The 22,484-nt window shown below is 51.9% G+C and overlaps 1 protein-coding gene across 1 annotated transcript in view; it reads left to right on the top strand.

Moving 5' to 3' along the window:
- The first annotated feature begins 10,634 nt into the window (after window positions 1-10,634).
- IPPK (inositol-pentakisphosphate 2-kinase) overlaps window positions 10,635-22,484 on the top strand; it is a 40,801-nt gene continuing 28,951 nt past the window's right edge. Inside the window, exons 1-6 of the mRNA XM_077911082.1 lie at window positions 10,635-10,873; window positions 15,770-15,817; window positions 17,152-17,247; window positions 18,910-18,976; window positions 20,360-20,481; window positions 21,957-22,046. Coding sequence (XP_077767208.1) covers window positions 10,793-10,873; window positions 15,770-15,817; window positions 17,152-17,247; window positions 18,910-18,976; window positions 20,360-20,481; window positions 21,957-22,046 — 504 coding nt within the window. The 5' untranslated portion in view covers window positions 10,635-10,792. The remainder of the gene's footprint in view (window positions 10,874-15,769; window positions 15,818-17,151; window positions 17,248-18,909; window positions 18,977-20,359; window positions 20,482-21,956; window positions 22,047-22,484) is intronic.

The raw sequence follows: 22,484 nt of genomic DNA on the forward strand, positions 1-22,484 counted from the left end.
GTCCTATTAGTTTCAGGCGTACAATTTAGTGATTCAACACTTCCATACATCACCTAGTGCTCATCACAAGTGCCCTCCTTAATCTTCATCACCTGATGGAGGGAGGCGGGTGGGGGATGGGCTAAATGGGCGAAGAGTATTAAGGAGGGCACTTGTCAGGAGCCCTGGGTGTTGTATTAAGTGATGGATCACTGAATTCTACTCCAGAAATGAATATTGCACTATATATTAACTACAAAATTTATATATTTTTAAAAGATTTTATTTATTTATTTATTTATTTATTTATTTATTTATTTATGTGAGATAGAGAGCGAGAGACAACATAAAACACAAGCAAGGGGGAAGGGCAGAGGGAGAGGGAGAAGCAGGCTCCCGGTTGAGCAGGGAGCCTGAGGTGGGGCTCAATCCCAGGACCCTGAAATCATGACCCAAGCCAAAGGCAGATGCTTAGCCAACAGAGCCACCCAGCTGCCCCCAAAATTTAAATTACAAAAAAAGTGAGGAAGTGGGCAAAAAACAATAATCCCCATGAGCTGTTCTATCCATCACCCACTCACCTCTGGTCTGGTAACTATTAGTTTGTTCTCTATAGTTAGGTGTCTGCTTCTTGGTTTCCTCCCTTTCTTTTTTTCCCCCAATTATATTATTCAGCCATAAAAAAAAGAATGAAATCTTGCCTTTGCAATGACATGGATGGAACTAGAGGGTATTATGCTAAGGGAAATAAGTCAGAGAAAGGCAAATACCATTAGATTTCACTCATATGTGGAACTTAAGGAACAAAAGCTCTTACTTTTAGTTCTTTGACCCACTTTGAGTTAATTTTTGTATATGGGGTAAGATAAAGGATGAAATTCATTCTTTTGCATATAGAACTACAGTTTTCTAGCACCATTTGTTGAAAAAACTGTTCTTTCCTCATGGCACTATTGTCAAAAATCATTTGACCATACACTCAAGGGTTTATTTTTATGCCACTACTGTACTGTTCTGATTATTATAAATTTGTAGTAAATTTCAAAATATTCCTATTAATATTTTTGAAATTGTCTTAATTTCATTTTCATATTTGTTACTAATCTAGTTAATGGAAATGAAACTGATTTTTGTATTTTTTCCTACTACTTTGTTGAACTCATGTACTAACTAATATTGTGTGTATTCCTTGGAGTTTTATATATATATATATATATATATAAAATAATGTCCTCTGGGAATATAGTTTTACTTCTTGCTTTCCAATCAGCATGCCTTTTATTTCATTTTCTTGCCTAAATTCCCGAGTGGGATTTCCAGAACAATGTTGAATAGAAACGGTGAGAGAGGACATCATTGACTTGTTTCTGATGTTTAGGGAGGAAGCTTTCAATCTTTGACTATTGAGCATGACGTTAGCTGTGAGTTTTCATAGATGACCTTTATCAGCCTGAAGAATTCCCTTTTATTCCTAAGTGGTTGGGTATTTTCTTTTGTGAAAGGATGTTGGGGTTTTTCAAGTGAACTCTGCATCTATTGAGATGGTCATGCGTTTTTTTTCTCTTTCATTCTATCAGTGACATTATTACATGACTTTAATATGCTGAACCACTCTTAGATTCCTGGAATAAGATCCCGGTTGGTCACAGTGTATAATCACTGTAATGTGCTGCTGGATTTGGTGTGCTAGTCTGTTGTTAACTTTGCATTTATATTCATGAGGGACACTTATCTCTAGTTTTCCTTTTTTTTTTTTTTAAGATTTTATTTATTTACTCATGAGAGACACACACAGAGAGGCAGAGACACAGGCAGAGGAAGAAGCAGGCTCCCTGTGGGGAGCCCAATGTGGGACTTGATCCCAGGACCTCGGGAACACGCCCTGAACCAAAGGCAGTCGCTCAATCACTGAGCCACCCAGGCATCCCTGTTTCTAGTTTTCCTTTCTTGCTGTGTCTTTGTTGGGCTTTTGTATCCGCATAAAACTGGCCTCTGAAAATGAGTTGGGAAGTGTTCCTTGTCCACCTATTTCTTGGAAGTGTTTGAGAAGGACTGGGGTTAACCTCTCTTAATGTTCTGTAGAATTCCTCAGTGAAGCCATCCTGTTCTCAGCTTTCCTTTGTGGGAAGGCTAAAAATAGACTATTTCATTGTCCCATTAAACCCATGGTTTACATTCAGGTTCACTCTTGGTCCTGTATATTCTGTGGATTGTGACTCGTATCTACCCTTCATCATCATATCAAAAAGAATGATTTCGGGGATCCCTGAGTGGCTCAGCAGTTTGGCGCCTGCCTTTGGCCCAAGGCGCGATCCTGGAGTCCCGGGATCAAGTTCCGCGTCGGGCTTCTGGCATGGAGCCTGCTTCTCTCTCTGCCTGTGTCTCTGCCTCTCTCTCTCTCTCTTTCTGTGTGTCTATCATAAATAAATAACTAAATCTCTTAAAAAAAAAAAAAAAGGAATGATTTCATTGCTCTGAAAATCCTCTGTGCTCTGCTGGTTCATCACTCCCTCCCTCCAAACCCTGGACAACCACCAATTTTTTTTTTTTTTTTTTAGTTTCCATTGTTTTGTTTTTGTAGAATCTAATAGAATCTAATAAAATGGGAACCAAACAGTATTGAGCCTTTTTATATTGGCTTTTTTCACTTAGTAAAATGCATTTAAGTTTCCTACAGACATTTCATGGTTTGATACCTCATTTCTGTTTCAGTGCTAAGTAATATTCAAATGTTTGGACATACCACAGTGTATTTACTCACCTACTGAAGGACATCCTGGTTACTTCCACATTTTGTAATTTTGAACAAAGCTACAGGTTTTTGTGTATATATATATGTAGATTTTCAACTCACTTGGATAAATAACAATGAGCACAATAGTTGAATTATATGGTAAGGTTTAGTTTTCTGTGAAATTATTTTTCCAAAGTGGCTGTGCCATTCTGCTTTCCCACCTGCCATGATTAGAGCTCCTGTTGCTCGCTCCACATTTTCATCAGCATTTGTTGCTGTCAGTGTTTTTCAATTTTTGCCCTTTTAACAGGTATGCAGTAGTCTCTTGTTTTAATTTTCATTTTTCTGGTGACATATATGGAGCATCTTTTCCTGTGTTTGCCATCTCTATATCTCCTCTGGTGAGGTGACTGCTCAGATCTTTGCTTATTTTTTAAATAGTTTTTAGCTTTCTTATCGAGTTTTAAGAATTCTTTGTCTATTTTGGATAAGTCTTTCTACCAGACATATTTTTACAAATATTTTCTCCCAGTTTTACTGTCTTCTCATTCTCTTGGCAGTGTCTTTTGTAGGGCAGAGGTTTTTTTTTTTTAAGATTTTATTTATTTAGGGAATCCTGGGTGGCGCAGCAGTTTAGCGCCTGCCTTTGGCCCAGGGCGCGATCCTGGAGACCCAGGATCGAATCCCACGTCGTGCTCCCGGTGCATGGAGCCTTCTTCTCCCTCTGCCTATGTCTCTGCCTCTCTCTCTTTCTCTCTCTGTGACTATCATAAATTAAAAAAAAAAAATTTAAAAAAATTTTATTTATTTATTCATGAGAGACAGAGACAGAGAGAGAGAGAGAGCATGAGAGACAGAGGCAGAGACACAGGCAGAGGGAGAAGCAGGCTCCACTCAGGGAGCCCGACGTGGGACTCAATCTGGGGTCTCCGGGATCATGCCCCGGGCCGAAGGCTGTGCTAAACCGCCGAGCCACCCGGGCTGCCCAATCCCCACAGTTTCTGAGGAGGAGTCCAACATCATTTTTACCTTCCCTCCTCTTTAGGCAGGCTATTTTTCCTGCAGTTTAAATGTCCTCTGCTAAGGTGTCACTTCATTTTGGCATTTATCCTGTTTGGGGTCCTCTGAGCATCCTGGATCTGTGGTTTGGTGTCTGACATTAATTTGGAGCAAAAGTCTCTGTCATTATTGCTTCAGCTATAGTTTCTGTTCCTTTCTCTCATTTTCCTTGTTTGAGTGGTTGCCCTATGCACATGTTACATCCTTTGTAGCTGTGTTGGATATTCAGTGGCATTGTCACAGTCTTTTCTGCTCTTTGCTCTTTACTTTGGGAGACTGTTGGCACATGCTCGTGCCCAGAGGCTTCGTCATCTGCTGAGTCCCGTCTACTGATGAGGCAGTCACAGGCATTCTCTGGCTTACTTTTGGTGGTCTCTAGCATTTCCAGAATTTTTTCTTAGATTTTCCATCTGTTTACATGACCCATCTGTTCTTACATGTTGTCAGCTCTTCCAGCTGTGACTTTAGCATATTAATCCTACTTATTTAAAATCCCCCATTCTGATTCTTTTTTATTTAAATTCAATTTGCCAACATGTAGTAACCTAGTGCTCACCCCATCAAGTGCCCCCCTTAGTGCCCGTCACCCAGTTACCCCTCCACCCCCCTTTCCACAACCCTTTTTTCGTTTTCCAGAGTCCAGAGTCTTTCATGGTTTGTCTCCCTCTCTAATTTTACCCACTCAGTTCCCCTCCTTTCCCTTATAATCTCTTTCACTATTTCTTATATTCCCCGTATGAGTGAAATCATATGATTGTCCTTCTCCGATTGACTTACTTACTCCGATTGACTTACTTACTCCGATTGACTTACTTACTCCGATTGACTCAGCATCATACTCTCCAGTTGCATCCATGTTAAAGCAAATGGTGGGTATTCGTCCTTTCTGATGGCTGAGGAATATCCTATTGTTTGTAGACCACATCTTCCCCGTTCTGATTCTTCCAACATTCCTGCCATTTGTGAGTCTGGTGCTGATACTTGCTCTGTCACTTTAGACCATGTTTTGTCTTTGTGTTATACCTTGTAGGTTTTCCCTGAGACCCAGGCATGATGTATTGGGCAAAAGGAACTCCAGTCAATACCTTCAGTGGTATAGTGTCGAGTATGGGAGCAGGGCAAGGGATCTATAGGGTATGATTAGATCTCAGTCTTTTGTGGGCCTGGCGACTGAGCTCTGACCTGCACACATCCCTCAGGGTTTTCCCCACCATGTGTGGGACAGGATGGCTGGAGGAGGCTGGAGCTGGGTATTTCCGTCTCCCCATGGAAGGGTAAAGGGGTGGAGCATGGGTATGTGCCTTCTCCCAGGTTGCTTAGACTCTGATAAAACCCCAATAGGTGAGGCCTCGTAAAATAGTTTCTTCTGAAGGTGGATCTTTTTAGGAAGAGCAGGATGCTCTGCATATTTCAAAATGGTTACTTTACCCCTGCCTGCCATGAGCACAAGGGGATCCTTTTCTTCAGAGTTGACAGTAAGACCCTGATGGCCTTTTGGAGGTACCCTCATAAAAGTGCAGAGGTCCCAATGGCTGGGTCCCCGGGAGTTTTTATTCTTCAGTGTTGTCCACATGGAGCCTCCAGCAATGAGATCATTATAGTTCAGGTTTTCAGGCCCAGCACTGACTTCTGCAGGTATTTGAGCATTTCTATCCTGGTATTTGTGCTTCCCTGTGTCTGCTGGTTTGTCTTGTTTCTCCGGCGGCAGCTTGTCCTGTGACCTCACTTCTCTGACAGAGACTTGTCGATTTTTAGTTCAGTTGTTTGCCTTTTGGAAGGACAGAGAAACAACTTCCCAGCATTCTAATGCAAGACTGGAAACTAGAATTCCTCTATATTTTTAATGGGTAACATCCATATATTCAAAATTCAGGAAGGAAAACAAGGATATGCAGAGTAAAGATTTTATTTTCACCACATTTTATTTATAATATGTAACTGTTACTAGTTTGTGTATTATCTCAGAGATAGTGTATACTCATGGGAATATTTGACTGATTATGTGTTTATTATCTATCTATCTATCTATCTATCTATCTATCTATCTATCTATCTATATTTAATAGGCTCCATGCCCAATGTGGGGCTTGAACTCATGACGCCAAGATAAAAAATTTTGTGCTTTCTGACAAGACGGCCAGGAGGTCATATTACATATTTCTTATACCAGTGGCATCATGGTATACCCAGTATCTTATAGTTTACTTTTTTTCACTCAACAATGTGTCGTGGAGATTGTTCTTTGTAATTGCTGCATAGTATTCCTTTGATGGATAATTTAGATGTTTCCAATAGTATTTTTTGGTCAGCTACGTGCATTGCCATTTTCTGAACTATTGTGCAGAGATTTTAATTTCTTTTTATTGTGGTAAAATATTTGTAACCTAAAATTTACCATTTTAATCATTTTTAAATTCAGTGGCATTAAGTACATTCATGTTGTACAACATTCATACCACCCATCTTCAGAACTTTTGCATCTTCCCAAACTGGACCCCTGTCTCCATTAAACACTAATTGTTCATCCTCCCTCAGCCCCTGGCACCCACCTTCTACTTTGTCTCTGAATTTGACTACTCTGGATACCTTTAATTTTTAACGTAGATAAAGTTATCGATCTTGTCCTTGATGGCTAGTGCTTTTCTGTGTTCAGAGATGACAACGATGCCCTCATTAGGAGGGTTAGATGACCTCCTTGGTCATGCTGTGGCACAATCACCTCCTTGCCTGGATTTCCCTGGAAGGTAAAAGTTGGAGAGGGAGGTGAGCAGGTGGACAGAGAACAGACGCTCTGGACAGCAGATCCTGGGAATGTGACCAGTGCAGGAACAGCATGTTCAGCATCACTCATATCTTTGCATGAGAAGGGGCTGTGTGCCAGGAAGGCGCCCCGACTCAGTATCAGTTTAGGGCATGTTGGAGTTGATGGGATTGGTCAGGATAGCAGGATTGTGCCCATGATGAGTTCAGGTGACCGGAGTATCTCGAGGTTCATGCTCCAGAACAGGTGCCCCATTTCTGGTACTTGAGCGCCTCAAGGCCACTGCGAGCAGGATGCCCCTCTCCTCCTAATTACAAAGGTCACACTCATGTCTTTAATGCCAAATTCAAATGTTACAGAAAAATGCAGTGCTCCTCATCATGGTCTGATCCCCAAAGAAAACCTCAGTCTAAGTAAGGCACATATATTTTTATTTACTTTCCTATTCAGACACATTCATTCTTGTACTTTACATACATGGCCATCTTTCACATGCACACAGTGATGGATCTACCTCAGTTAAAAATAAATTAAGTATAGAGAATGTATTCATTTAAATTTTATTGTAGAAGTGCTTCATGAATACATTCTCCGAATCAACAATATATGAGGAAAGTGGCATTGCTTTCTTGCTTCTCCCTCTTACCTCCTCCCAGACAGAATAATTTCCATCCCCTCTTCTTTGTATTTACACACACACATTTGCTTCACAACTGCAGACTTGGAGCAGCACTCACGCCAGCGCATTTGTGACTCATTTTCTCACTGGCTGTGATGCTCGAGTACACCATGATTCAGTGCTTGAGAGCCACCTGGGGAACCTGTTAGAACAGGCCTGCAGAGCCTTGTCTCCTGCAGCAGTGGTCAGCGCAGCCTGGGCCTGTTGAGGTGCCCACGTTGGGAACCATGTCCTGTCCAGGTGCTTGTACAAACACTCTGTGTATTTGAGGGTTTTGTAGGGTGGTTTTTAGGCATGGAAATGGTGAGTCAGAGGATTAGCTGTGACTGCTTTTACTGATGTGGCCAAATTGAGCCCCAACAAGCCAGATCCCACTCCCCCAACAGCGCGTGTCCGGTCTGTCCCTTCCCCATCACCTGGGGCAAACGTTGTAAAGATTGCTTTTATTTTGCCAGTCTGATATATCTTAAAATACATAATTAAGTAATTACAAACGCTGAAAAATGAATTCCTTTTTTGTAAGTAAACTTTTTATTTTGGATTTATACAGATGCTGCAAGACACTGAGTCCCCAGCATGTTGTACCTAATTATGGTTTGTTTCCCAGAATGAAGAAATTAACATTGATCCAACTAAACTATTTGGAGTTTACCATTTTTCCTACCAGCATCCTTTTCAGATCCCACATTGCGTTTAGAGGTAACGCAATGTCTCCTTAGGCTCCCGTGGTCTATGTCTCCCATGTTCCAGAAACTTTGAGAAATCCTGGTCTGATATTCTGTGGAACATCCCTCAATTTGGGTCTGTTTGGTGTTTTTCTTATGATTAAACGGGGTTACAGGTTTTGGAGGGAAACACCAGAGGTGACTTGCCCTCTCAGCAGCTTACGTCACATCAAGGGATACATGTGGCTGTACCCATGCTTCAGACCTAACTGTGAAGGCTCCAGACTCACACAACAGCAGCAACAGGAGGTACTCATCACTGGCCCCTACTTCCCAGTGTTTTTGCCATCTTGTTTCTGGATGGCTCCTGGCTTCTTAGTCACCCAGCTGAGGGTGACTCTCCCCATGGTCGCTTCAACACAAGCCAAAGGGGTGAGCTTCACTGGGTGAATCTGCATCATCTTTGCACCCCCTGAACCAATCCCTGGGTTGATGTAATTCCTTGAAAATACAGCTCTTGACTACACACAGGCTGAGGTTATAAGCCAGCCTTGAGACTAGGAATAAGGATAACTTAAGTCAGACCACATGGGCTGAATAGAGGACGAGGTACTTCTCCTAATGCTTTTCTAGCCTTTCCTCCTTGTCCTCCAGCCTGTGCAGGTGGATCCACTTTCATCCATGTTGTTACTGTGCTGCTTTCAAAGCACTGTCTCTGCCTGTCGTCAGCAATATATATACCAAGCTGGGGACTAGGTGGTGTGGGGTGGGCATGGTCTACCAGGTGCATCTGTGGAGAATTTAAAAACAATTGTGAAACCAACATGTAATCTTTAAGATTTTATTTATTTATTCATGAGAGGCCCAGAGAGAGAGGCAGAGACACACACGGGAGAAGCAGGCTCCCTGTGGGGAGCCCGATGTGGGACTTGATCCCAGGACACTTGATCCCAGGCCTGAGCAGAAGGCAGATGCTTAACCAGAGCCACCCAGATGCCCCCCAAATTTAATCTTTTTATCATCACCATATGCTAGTACTTACAGTGTGATAAAATTCTTTTTGAGAAGCAAAGGCCCAGGTCGAGAACATTTTCAACACCGCAGAAGCTTCCTTAAGGAAATGTCTTAATACTTAGTGTGATCCTAATTCTCTGTTCACAGATGCTGAGAAACTCAATCTCAGACATGTTTGGGGTCCCCTGGCCTTGTGAGGGTGTGTGAAGGCTTTCAGTCAGTCTCCCTTGTGGACTACTTCCATCCTGAGTGGGCCGTTTCTACTCTGCTTTCAATCATCCCTGGGGGGTTCCCGAGCAGCCTTCTACCTGGGTCAACCCTCAAGGCCACAGCTGGTTTTCCTGACTCACTGGCTTCTGTCTTATTGCTGTTCTGTGAGGCCCTGCTGGGTGCCCAGTGGTGTCTATGCCATCCTCACAGCTGGGTCTGTAGCTCCTTTTGTGTTGAACGATTCTGAGGCTGGATTTTCCTCCTATACCTCAACGCAGTGTATTGCAACAGATTAAATTGTAGAAACAGATGTGAGCATCCAGCAATCTTCTGTGAATCCAAACTTAAAGGAAATTTGCAAAATTGTAAAACAGTTAACACTGGGAAATATGTTTTTGAAAATATAATGTTTATTTACAAAGATCTATCCATTTATTTTAGGGAGCGCCCTGGAGTGAAGCCCAATCCCACACAGAGGTCACGACCAGAGCGCACATCAAGAGTTGGACGTCAATCCACTGTGCCACCCAGGCCCCCAAAAGTGTAATGTTTATTTTTAAAGGAAAGGTAGGGACGCCTGGGTGGCTCAGCGGTTGAGCGTCTGCCTTTGGCCCCCAGGGTGGGATCCCACGGCCCCAGGATCGAGTCCCCGGGCTCCCAGCATGGAGCCTGCTTCTCCCTCTGCGTCTCTCATGAATAAATAAAATCTTAAAAAAACAAAGTAAAGGTATTCTTAATAACGGCAAACATGCACACACACACAACCCGCATTAACAGCTTTCTGAGGCATCAGTCATCTTCGGAGAAGAAAGTGGTCTTGAGAGTGGGAACCGCTCCTCTTTCGGTGACTGCGGCCCAGGAGGCCATGGGGTGGGCGCTGCGGGAGGAGGGGGCGGCCTGTACCGAGCCTCCCGGCCCAGCCGACCCCCATCCCCCCTCAGCAGGGGGTTCACGCCCAGGCCTAGTGCTCAGGGCTCCGAGAAGCCCGCTCCGCCTGCAGGGCGCCTCCCCCGCCCGCGGTCTCCCCCACCCCACCGCACGGGACTGCCCGGCTGACTCCGCGTCAGGTAACAAGCAAACGGAGAACCACCCGCCTGAGGTGAGTCACATGCCTTGTTACAGAAAAAGAAGCGGGAGCTCAGACACGCCAAGGGCCTTGCGGGGCTTGCCCGACGGAGCAGACGAGGCTCATGGACCACCCCCAGCGCCGGCCCGCCTGCGTGCCCCTTCCCCGCTTGCTGGCCCGGCCGGCCAGCGCGCCCACCCCCTCTCCCCGCCCCACTTCCCGGCCCGCCGGATCTCTACTCCCCGTCAAGCCAGTCTTGGGCGCCAGACAGCCGCCGGTCCCCTCCCGCTTGCCTCACTTCCGGCGCCCGAGCCGGAACCTTTCCGATTCTGAAATCCGCGCTCCGGAAATGAGTCACTCTGCCAGCATCAAAGATGGCTCCCTGCCCTTCCGCCGCAGTGGTCAATGGAGGAGAAGCGGGAGCAAACCCGGAAGTTGCCCGGCTCAGCCATGGCAGCCACCGGGGGCGTGGCTTCCGGCGGCTGGAGCCTGGGAGTCGGGGCGGCAGGGTCGAGGCGAGGCCGTGGCTGACAGGGGCTCCTCCCCCGACGGCGGCGGCTGGTGCCCAGGCGGACGGGCGGCCCCCAGCTCGGGGCCGCGAGAGGCGCCAGGGCAGCACCGGGGAATGGACGAGGGGAAGATGGACGAGAATGAATGGGGCTACCACGGTGAAGGCAACAAGAGCCTGGTGGTGGCCCACGCGCAGGTGAGCGGCGGAAGGTCGGCGCGGTCCCGGGCCCTCACCCAGTCCCGGGGCGTTCCGCGTCCCCCAGGGTGGGCTCCACGACCCGCCAGCCCCCCGTCCCCCACCTTCCGCCCCCGCGGTCCCACACCTCCCCCAGCACCCTTCCCCCGCCCCGGACGCACGCGGTGCCAGCTCCGAGCGGCCCGCCCGGAGGCCGCCCCGGGGAGGCTGGCGTGGGGGTCGGGGTGGCCTAGAGGGTGTCCGGGCGGCTCGGGAGGGGGTCGGGCAGCGCTGCAGGAAGCATCCAGGGGCCTGGGGCGTTGCTGCAGCTGCTGCTGGTAATGGGGCCTCGCGCGGGCGCGTCTCCCAACCGGTGGAACGTAAAGGGTTTCTCGTAATCCCGTGAGGACACCCCCGGGACTGACCTGGGGAGGAAAGTTCATGGGTCTGTGTGGCCTTCCGCCCCCCCCGACGATTTGCTGCTACCACCAGGCTGGGGTGGGGGGCAGGGGAAGAGTCCTGGGTCCCCCAGGGGGTAAGAGTTTGGTGCCATCCCAGCCCTCCCGTTGTCGCCCGGCGCACTGTCCGCCTTTGCGGAGTCCCCAGCGTGGACTCGCTGGAAGGAGGAGGCAGCCGGTGGGGTGCAGGAGAACCGAGAGAAGGTCATCCCCCTGGACGCCAGTCGGCAGCTCCTCCGGGGGTTCTGCCCGGCTGTGCGGGGTGACCCCGAGGGGACCTGCAGTCACCTGGTGGCCGCTGGAGTCTGTCTGGGTTTTCTTTCCCCCGTTAGCACATCAGGGGGCTTTGCTCCACGTCTTCACACCGGTGACCCACAAGGCTCAGCTAGAGAGCCATTCTTGGTGGGCGGTTGTGGTGTTGGCGGGGCGGTGTTGACTGGTGCCCCTCAGCCCCTCAGAACAAACACCTTCGTTCCAGTTCCTGGGAGGCCGGTGCTGCACGGTCATGTTATCAGCCCAGGCTGGTTTTCCTTTCTCTCTCTCTCTTGACCTCACGGTCATGCCTCCCTGGACCCATGCCCTTCTTGCTCAGTGTGAGTCCGAACTGGTTCTGCGCTCACTCCTTCCTAGTGGTTGTGGGTGTGGTGGGGAAGGACTCCTATCTGCCGAAGTTTCTGGTTGCGCCTCTTGAACGCAGGGAGGCCTCCTGCTTCTCGTGGACCTTGAGGTGTGGGGCAGAGCCCGGGAGGCAGCGCAGGGGAGGCCGAGTGTGCAGGGGTGAGCACCCCAGACTCATCTCACGCCTTCCCAGGGCAGGGGCAGTTTCGCCAGGTTCTCCAGGTTGGGAGAGCGCATTCCCTCCCCTCCTGCAACAGAACAGCCAGCCAGTCCTGTGCCCCAGGGTCCGCCCTGAAGGAACATGGGGTGGAAGAGCTTCTGGCTGGCAGGTGGGGAGGCTCTGAGGGGGCAGGATTGTGAACTGCGGGGCCCAGGTGTGCAGGAGGACGTGTGGGCTCCGGAGGTCTGGGCAGTGAGCCCTGCGGGGAGGCTGGTTCCTCACAGGGTGCTTCCAGGTGGTCCCTCCTCAGTGGGCCAAGGGCTCACATCTGCTGCCCTGGGCCTGGCACTCAGCACCCCTGGGTCCAGCGCTGGCCCTTCGTGCTACTCTGATGCTGGGGCCTGCCCAGCACTGTACCGCTGGGACTCTAGGCACCCACCCCATGGAGGGGTCCTGGACAAGGGCATCTCCCCAATGGGCGTGTGCTGTCCTCCCCCACCGCAGCCCGAGGACGCTGTCACTGTTCTAGCAGCGGTTATACCTGTGCCCTCACGGAGCTGTGGTCAGGCTGTGGCCACCCTCGCCAGCTGTCTTGTGGGATTCCTGCCTCCGCTGCTCCTGCACTCACCCTCTGTGCCTTCTTGTCTCGGTGGCTTCGGGTCTGCCCTGACCTGCGAAGGTCCCTGGGGGCCTGGCCTATATGCCATCTCTGAAGCGTCCTCACCTCAGGGTCCTCACAGCTCCAGGGACGCCTTGCTCTCTGTTGGCAGGCAGACATGAACGACCTCCCAAGTAGGGTCTTCTGCGAACGTGCGAGGGAAGCAGCTTGTTTCTGCCTTTTCCGGTTTGACAGGCTTCCTTCTGAGATCCTGCGGGGGTGTTGGATCCTGTATCTGCAGCGTTTTGATGCCCAGAGTGTGTGTCTGGGTCCCTGCGATGCGAGCTTTGAGCAGTTGGGGCCGTCGCCTTCTGTCTTGGGTCCAGGGTTTCTGTCCGTAGAGCAAACGTGCTGGCGATGTTGCAGGCAGACGAGAACTGTGCTATTTTGGGTTTGTGTGTTGGAATATGGCACATTCCCAAGTCCTGGCCACTCCCTTCTTTAGTTTTCTGCTGAATCTAGTTCAAAGAATCTTAAGTTTTTGTTCCTTCTAGTATATATTTTTTTTAACAAGTAACTTATTCTGTATTTGGGATGTTTAGTGATGGTTGTCCAGGTCGATGCAGCCGATGGGATTCCTTTCCTGGGGAGGCCTCAACAGTGAGCTCTGCATGGCCCTGGCTGTGATTTGCCCCCTGGGTCACTTGGGCTCACACATTAGGCTTTGTTATTTCCAAACCATATTCTTTCTGGCGGTTTCCAGCCCTGCCCCCTGGGGAGCTGAGCTGGCCTTCCTGGCTCCCTGGGCTGGGCGGGTGGGCCCCAGGGCCAGGTCTCCAGGGTGGCTTGCAGGCTTCCCCTCCTGCCTCGCGCTTCCTGGGTACAGCAGTTGCCCTGTTGATTAGGGAGTTCAGCAAGGTTTCTATGTCTCCTGCAGGAGGACCAGGGTTCAGAATGGGGTCCCCCACCTTGCTGTGAGTGTGTTTGGACACCTGGGGGGCCTCTGGGGGCTTCGAGGGCTCCCTGCATACTTGCTCATGCTTCTCTGGGATGCCCTCACTGTGTGTTCAGACCCTTCTGTTTCTCTTCTGGCTCTTGGGTTTCCCATCCCTTCAGGGAGACCACCCCAGGGTCCCTTCTACCGCGGCCCCCAGATATCAGCCCCCTGATGTCGGCCCAGCTCCACTGTCCTGTCCCCAGCCCCACTGCTCGAATCCCTGACTGTGGCAGCGGTGGGTGCAGACAAGGCAGTCGGAGCTGATGAGGAGAGTCCTGCCTGTGTGGGCCCCTGCTGTCCCACGCAGCCCTCCCGCGGCTTGGCCCACGACCTGCCCTGTGTGAGGCTGTGCGACTCTTGTGCCCCCAGCGTCCTGCGGGTGGGCGTTCTGAGCTTCTGCGGGGCCTCCCGAGAGGCAGGGCTGGCCTGACTCCCCCGCACTGAGGGCTGAGCCTTTCCCGTGAGTTGCCTGGTCCCCACTGCCTTGGGGTCTTCCAGGCGTGTCTTGAGCCTAAGACGGCTTCCTTGCTGGCACCTGCGGGTGCACTCCAACCTCGTCTGTGCCCAGGGCCCTGGAGCCTCGATTCGGCCACAGGTTCCTTCCCTTGGGTGTCTCAGGACCCCTTTAGCGTGTTGGATTTTGTGGTTTTTCATTCTTATTTGATCCTAATCACTGCTTGCTGTCTCTGCCCAGAAAACACAGAATATCGGAGGAAAGGCAGTGAAGAGCACATAGTATTTTCCCACTAAGAAGATCATTTTGTCACCACTTTGATGTACTTTCATTTTTATGCTTATGAATCCTACATTTCCTTTTGTGTTTCCCACTTTTTCACCCGCTCTCACAGCATCAACGGGTAGAAAACCCTTCGCCCCTGCGTCAGGGCTGCAGAGCCCTCCGCCAGTTGGACCAGGTGAGGCTGCGCCGTTAGGGTCTTAGTGTTTGGAGCAGAGCTGGGTTCTTGCTGGCTCGCAGGTGTGTCTCCCAGGCTGCCTGGAACAGACTTGCTCCCTTGGAAGCAGCGAACGCTTCTGTCCCCTTCCTGAGTGACAAGTCGTGTCCTCCAGTGTGGGCTTCGGGGGGTTTGATATGCATGTGTCATGTCTGTGGGAATCCTAGATTCCTGCGTGGTGTCCTTGAGGGCATGAACGGGGTGGAGGGCCCTCCTTTTCCTGCAGGGTCTCCCCAGTCCCTCCCTTTCTCTCCACCTTCCCGGCATTTTGTGCTGGATGTGAAGAAATTCCAGTAGTTGCTCCCTGGAGATACCATCACTGCTGTTGAGTCCATTCAGACGGTTCCATACAAACTGAGTGTGCACATATTTTGTTTAAAACTTTTTATCGGGCAGCTTGGGTGGCTCAGTGGTTTAGCGCCGCCTTCAGCCCAGGGTGTGATCTTGGAGACCTGGGATTGAGTCCCATGTTGGCTCCCCGCATGGAGTCTGCTTCTCCCTCTGCCTGTTTCTCTATGTGTCTCTCATGAATAAATAAATAAATCTTAAAAAAATAAAAAAAAAATAAAACTTTTTATCTTCTGAACTTTTAAAAATGAAGTGTAACAAATCTACAGAATGTGCCTGGATTGTAAGTGTATTACAGAGTATCTGGACCCGTCATCCGGTGACCAGGCCTTTCTAGAACATTCGTCAGGGATGGTCCCACCACCTGCGGGGTCGCCATCAAGTCTTGGTCTTCCCAGCTTTTGAACTTGACATGAGCGGAACTTTGCCCATATGCCTCTCACCCGGGCGTGTGTCATATATGCCGTGTGTACCCCTTGCTCGTTCACCAGTGGATGATGGCTGCACCTGTGTCTGTGGACGTTGGTCTTAGTTTCCGGCGCCCCACGCTGTGGACGGGTCCAGCTGTGTTCAGCCCTGGTGCCATTGTTGGCACCTTGGGTCATTTCCAGTTTACTTGGAATTAACCACACTCCCGTGTCTGTGCACTGCAGTTATTTCCTTGAGGTTGATTCCTGGACATGAGCTGGCCAGAGGTGTCCTGTCCCTGTTTGCCCTCCCCACAGCCACCCCGTGGCCCCAGACTTGGGCGCGCACTGACCGGACTTCGTTTTATTTCCCAATAGCGTTGTGTGGTGCTGCGTTTCCTGAAGTTCCCTCCAAGCAGGAAGAAGGTAAGATTGGTGGGTTTGCCAACCTGTCATTAAAACAGTTATTTAATAAAATTGATTTATTTTCCTGATATGGAAGTATTAGTGCCGATTGTAGACATTCAAATGTGACGCAGCAATCAGTGCAAAAGTGGGCTGTCCATAGTTCCTGCAGAGCCAGTGTTCTGACCCCGGGTCACTGTGGGCCCCCTGGGGAGACTGTGGGTGCTGAGCCAAGGGTGGGCAGAACCCTGGGGCTGGGCTCCGTGCTGTGCTATGGGTATATGCTGGTCAGAGTTCCAGCAGGTGGCAGCAGGCTGGCAGGTGGCGTGTCGGGTTTCTGGCCTGCACAGTCGGTGGGTGCTGCTCTGCTCCTCACCCCACCCCACCTGGAGCAGAGTCTGTCTCCCCCCAGGTGGGAAGCGGCAGGGGTGGTTACAAAGAGCAGGCTGGGGGGTGGAAGCTGGGCTCTGCAGATGCGGGAGGGATGAGTCAACGCCCGGGTCAGAGATGTAGCTGGCCGGCAGAAGTGGATGACTGTGGAAATGAAGGTCGTAGGTGAGGTCAGCCTCATAGAGGGAGGCTGGGGCACTGTTGGGGGGCTGCTGCAGGGGGGCGGAGCTAGAGCTGGTGTGGTCAGCATGGAACGAGGAGACCCCAGGCCGGCAAGAAGCATGCAGGGTGGTGTGTTCCCTTTGGGATCAGAGTGGAAACCAGAGCCTTGTCCAGGCAGCTTGCACCACCCCCCACCCCGAGCCGTGCACACCCGGAGAGGCCACGTTCTCTGGGTGCCTCGTCAGCCTTTCCTGCAGGTTCACTGGGTTAGCATCTTCCAAGGCAGTAGTTTATAATTGTTTTATGACTTGCATGACGTGACCCCGGCCACGGGGAGAGGGGACTAAGATGGGGAGCCTGATGCCAGGAGCTCTGGCCACAGCTGTCAGTGCCTCTGGGCACCCCGGGGTCTCCTGTCAGGCGTTCCTCCCACACCAGCCTCGGTCTGCTCGTGATCTGGGACCCTATGAGCATCCGCAGCCTGCTGGCCCCTCTGGCCCTGCCGTTCCCCCTGGGACTTGCCATCCTGGGCCAGAGGGAGGGATTCACTGATTTCCTTTCTCTCCCAAACCTCACAGTCTGTGGGGTAATGCCCCTGACTGGGGAGGAGGTACTCTACATCTGGGTGCTGAGGATAAATCCAAATACCTAGTGGTTTTGGGCCCAGAGAGATTTTCAGAGTCTCATTTGTCAGAGGGTGTGTCCTGGGTGGAGGAGGACAGGGGCCTGGGCTGTGGGACAGGACCTCCTTCTGTGTAGTGTGATCCCCGCCATCCAGGCCTCCTTGTGTTTGTGTTTTACAGACGTCAGAAGAGATCTTTGAGCACCTACAGAACATAGTGGACTTCAGCAAGAACGTCATGAGAGAGTTTTTGGGGGAGAGCTACGTCCATTGTGGGGTGAGTGACTTATTTACACAGTGAGAGTTCACAGGCCCATTCTATATCAGGAGTACCATTAAGAGTACCAGCTTATTCACCGTCATTTGGACCTCTGTGCTTCGTGACAACCCCGTGTTCCTGTCCTGCGTGCTTCTCTCTGTGCTACACGGCAGGATCAGAGCCACTAGTTCTCTTCCTATTTTCTAGCTGAGAAGCAGGAGGTTCGGAGAGACCGCTTAAGACTGCGTCTGCCGGGACCCCTGGTCCCTGCCACCCCGCCATTATGGGGGGCGCTCCAGCTTGGTGCAGCTCCCGGTGAGGGGGGGGGATCTGCCACAGGTTGGCCCCCTGGGGAGCTGGTGGGGCGGTGTTGGCTGAGGAGCTTCAGCCCTACCCAGTGTGGGCTCACGGGAAGGGGTGTGTCCCTACGACCTGACCCTGGCTGCCCAGGTCCCAGTCTGGGGGATATGCTGTCCTGGGGTTATGTCTCCTTCCTACAGCCCCCTGCTGGCCTCCTAGATCACCCTGGGGTGGGGGTGGGGGGCTGCACCGGTGGGGGTGCCCCTGTGGTCCTCCTGGGGCCCCCCACAGTTCAGTTCAGCTGTGAAGGCAGGAAACCCCTGGCTATGGGGGCCCGGTGTGTCTGACCGGCCTGGATGGTGTCTGAGTGGATGCAGCCATGCTGATTCCCAGCGTGGAGGAGAGGGTGATTCCTCTGCCTTACCGCACATGGAGGGCTCTGGGCCTTTTTCCTGGGAGGATCTGTGCCGAGGGCAGTGGGGAGCTGGGGGTTCCAGCTGACGGGGACTGGCAGGTGGAACAGCGTCAGGATGTGCCCCCAGGGCCCAGGGGGGCGCTCTGGCTCCAGGTCGGGTTGTGTTTGTCCCAGGTGGACGGGGCTCTGGGCGAATGAGGGAGCTTGCTAGGTCACATTCTGGGAACATCCACCCCACGGACATGCCTCCTCTGCAGCCATCCCTGCATCCCCTCCAGGGCAGGTGCCTGTCAGCGGGCAAGCTGGTGGGCTACGCCATCCGCTGAGCACATCTGGGGTGGGAGTCCTCAGTTAGTACTTTGTGTGGTGCTGGCCACCTGCCCTGCTGATGACCGCCCTCAGTCCGTCCATCTGGCAGGATGGCTTGGTCCATGCAGGCTCAGGAGGCTGAGTGAAGGCTTGGTAAATGTAGCCTGGTGTTAAGGATCCTTAAAACAGAACTAACATCATAAAATTGGGAATTTAAAGTTGTTGGAAGAAATGCAGTTCTACTTTTACCTGGTGTCTGACGTGGCAGGGTGGTGGGTGGACTCGGGGCTGGGAGTAGCTGCATCACTTATGGCTCCCCATGGGTCCTGTCCGCTGCTTGCTGCGCTCCCCTCACAGTGGCCTCAGCTGGTGTGGGTGCCAGGGTGCAGGCACGGTAATCTGCTGGGGGTGCACCTTTCACGTGGAAGCCTGTCGCTTCCTGCGCAGGAACCTTTGCGTCTGTCTGATCGGGTTGTGTCCTTAAGATAACAGCAGTTTTTCCTACTGAACTCACATACTGAGTCATTTGTTACTATGGGAAAATATACGTAACATAAAATTAACCATTTTAACCATTTTTGAGCATGCAGTTCTGTGGCGTGGGCACATTCTCGCTGTTGTCTGGCGCGCCGAGTGTTTCCTACATGTTGTTACAGGAAGTGGTGCAGCTGCCATTAGATTTCGTGAAGCAGCTCTGTGTGAAGATCCAGTCCGAGAGACCAGGTAAGCCTTCCACCTGCAGCTCTTGTTGGTGATTTATTTTATGTATTTATGTATGTATGTATGTATTTATTTATTGTTGGTGATTTAAATATTACATTTGGAACATGTTTGACAACGATTTGTATGAGGTCAATGTAGTTTTCAGCAGTTTTGCCAGAAACTTCATCTCAGCCTGAAGTGCTAGGAGCTCGTCTGAGCCATGCCCCACACAGGGGGCCAAGGGAGCTGGTGCAGCGTGGACGCGGGGAGGGGACGGGGCTGCCTGGGCGCTGTGGGGTCAGCTGCCCTGAGGACCATCTCCCAGAAGCTGGAATCCACCTGCCTGCCCGTCCTCCTGCCTGCTGCCCTTCTACCTGCCTGCCCGCCCGTCCATAGGCCCACTCGTCCTCCTGTCTGTCCACCTGCCTGCCCGTCCTCTTGTGGGCGGTGGAGAGTCGTGAATTTCACCTGTGGAGCTTCCCTCTTTGCCCCCATGCCTTCCTGCACTTGTTGGTGGCAGTAACGACAATAAGTACATCAGAGCTTTTCCTTTCAGGGACTGGATGTGGTGCCCGAGGTGTGGACGGAGGCCCTGCTGCCTCCTGAAGCAGCGCCAGCTGATGTCTGGTCCTGTGGTTGTGAGGGAGAAGGCTTCTGGTCTTCTCTGTGGAGCGGGGCTCCCTGGCGGGGGAAGGAGGCTGGGCTGGGTCTTGGCCACTCCCCTCGGGGCGGGGACAGACAGGCGTGCTCTGGGGGCTCTGCATCAGCCTACATTTGAAACGATTGTCTAAATGTGTGCCATGTACAGTCGTGAGAACTGCCCTTGTGGTAACGCCTTCCGATTGGCCTTGTTGCCTGAACAGGGGACAGTCCCCCGCCCTGGGCCCTGAGGCTGCATCCTGCTCGGCTGGCCTGCGCCCAGCGGTGGTGGGGAGCATGAGGCCCCTGCATGTTTGGGGGCCCCCACAGTGACCTCAGGTCTGCTGGTTTGCTAGAAGGACCTGGACCTCTCTGTGGCCTCATGGCTAAGGCTTCTCGTCCCGCAGGATGCAGATGACACCCAGACAAGGGCAGTGGGGCACTCGGGTGCATTTGGGAGATGGTGAGCTCCCAGGCAGCCTTTCTGCCGGCCCCACATGTGCGGGGCTGGCTTCTCCCACAGGGTGTGACTGCACACAGGGAGGGCGCTGGCCACTCTACAGGGCCTGCGCCTCCCCTCCCCCATGGAGCACAGTGTCATACTTGTGTGATCCAGAGGCCCTAGATAAACATGGCAGGACCCCAGGAGCCTGGGGCCGCAGCCTCTAGGGCAGGGCTGAGCCTCCCCTGCAGAGGTCCCCATGTAGCTAGCAGCCATCTCTGAGTCCTGTGCCCAAGTCTTACAGCTTCTCTTGGCTCTTCCAGAATCTCGCTGTGACAAGGACCTGGACACTCTGAGTGGTTATGCCCTGTGCCTTCCCAACCTAGCCCGACTTCAGACCTACTGTTTTGCAGAGCACCGGCCGATTCTGTGTGTGGAGATCAAGGTGAACTGTGTCCACGGAGGGGGAGAGGGTGGGGGTGGGTTCAGGGTAGACATCTGTGTCTGCTGCCCGTAGTGCAGGGTGCAGCCAGCCAAGGCTCCCCTCCGCGCCTGCTCCCCTCAGTGTCTTCCCCGCTCAGCCTTCCCTCCCCCCTCCTCCCCAGCCCCATCCCCTCCTCCCTGGCCCACAGGGCCTCCCTTCCCCTCCCCCCCATTCTGGTCCCACCTCTCACAGAGTCTGCTTGCTCCCCCTCCTTCGCATCTGTCACCTCACCTGCTGCTCTGGTGCTTCCCACTGGCCAGATCCACAGGTTGATGCCCATGTCTGGTGCTTCCCATGGGGCCAGCTGGGGGCCAGCCCTGGCCAGTGGCCACCAGAAAGGACTGTGCTGGTTCTGACCTCCCTGCTTCCCTGGGGGGAGCTGCCTGCCAGGCCCCATCCCCTCCTAAGCTGAGCCCCTTGGCTGCTGGGTGACACTGTGCAAGGCCCTCCAGGAGCTCCCACTAGGAGCTTGTTCAGATGCCACCTGTTTGATGGGTGGCCATGCCCTTCCTTTGCGTCCTACCCAGGAGAGAGGAGAGAGCCTCATGTTACTCTTCCAGAGGCACATCCTTCCCCCTCCCCTCCCCCCCCGCCCGCCATGCAGGAGAGCCAGGGCATGGCATCAGCTGTGCTGCCCAATGTGCCTGTGTCCCCCCTCCATGTCCCCCACCCAGGGAAGCCTCCCAGATGTCCCAGGCTGTGATTCCTGGGTCGTATCCCCTTGGTGCTCTGTGGGGACTGATGTCCTATTCGCCCAACCACAGGGTGAGTGTGCTGGGTCCTCAGAGTGCTGACACCAGGCACTCATTGTCTGTGCCCTGAAGGCAGCAGATGGGGGTGCCTGGGTGGCTCAGTGAGGCGTTGGACCCATGACCTCAGCTGGGGCTGTGACCTTGGGGCCATGAGACCGAGCCCTGTGTGGGGCTCTGTGCTGGGCGTGGAGCCTGCTTGATGTGCTTTCTTTCTCTGCTCCTCTGCCCCCTGCTCATGTGTGTGTGCTTGCTCACTCTTGAATGAATGAATGTTGGATGGCAGTGGGTGTTCTGGGAGCCCAACAGCTGTGGATGAGCCTTCCTGGTCAGCCTGTATCTCAGGGAACAGGGCTGCTATTTCGAGCTGGGGCAGACTGCACTCCTATAGGCCTTCTTGTCGCGTCCTGTCACAGAAGAAATGCAAAGCTGCCCTGCATTGTCCTCTGGCCACTGGTAGGGCACCTCTGCTTTCCCCACGAGAGCTCTGGCCTCAGACTCTGTAGTGGCAAAGATTTTATGTGCTGTGAGGAGGCAGGTGCCCACTCCTGCCGGGGGTGCAGATAAAAGCAGCTTTTGGGGACAGATTGACTGATTCCTCCAGTATCTTATCTGTCATCTTGTCTCCTGAATGGATTTTTTAGGATTTATCCCTAAACGTTTTTTTCTTCCTTGTTTATTTTGCAGCCAAAATGTGGGTTTATTCCTTTCTCAAGTGATGTTATGCACGAGGTGAAGCACAAAGTGTGCCGTTACTGCATGCACCAGCGCCTCAAGGTGAGATGCGCGGCCAACAGTGTCTGCCTGGGGCCCCAGGGCCAGCGTGGGTTCCAGGTGTGGCCGGATGAGTAAAAGAAAGTGTAGATCCTCCTTTTTTCCTTTACTTTTTCTTTCATAAGTAGTTCATGTTCACCTTTTTTTTTTAATCTCAAATTGAGATGTAGTTCACATATATATCTTAAGTTCACCTATTTAAAGTGCATAATTCAGTGGATTTTAGTGACTTTGCATGATGGTGCTGCCATCATCACTCAAATTTCAGAATAATTTTATCACCCCACAAAGCATCCTGTCCCCATTAGCAGCCACTCCCCAGACCCCATCCGGCCAGACCCTGGTAGCCACCTGCCCTGTGGATCAGCCTGTTCTGGACATTTCACATGGATGGAATCCCGGCCCCCGTGGCCTCAGCTTGAACACTGTTCCATTGTATCA

Source organism: Canis aureus, chromosome 1 (assembly GCF_053574225.1).
Source record: "Canis aureus isolate CA01 chromosome 1, VMU_Caureus_v.1.0, whole genome shotgun sequence".
Classification (NCBI taxonomy): domain Eukaryota; kingdom Metazoa; phylum Chordata; class Mammalia; order Carnivora; family Canidae; genus Canis; species Canis aureus.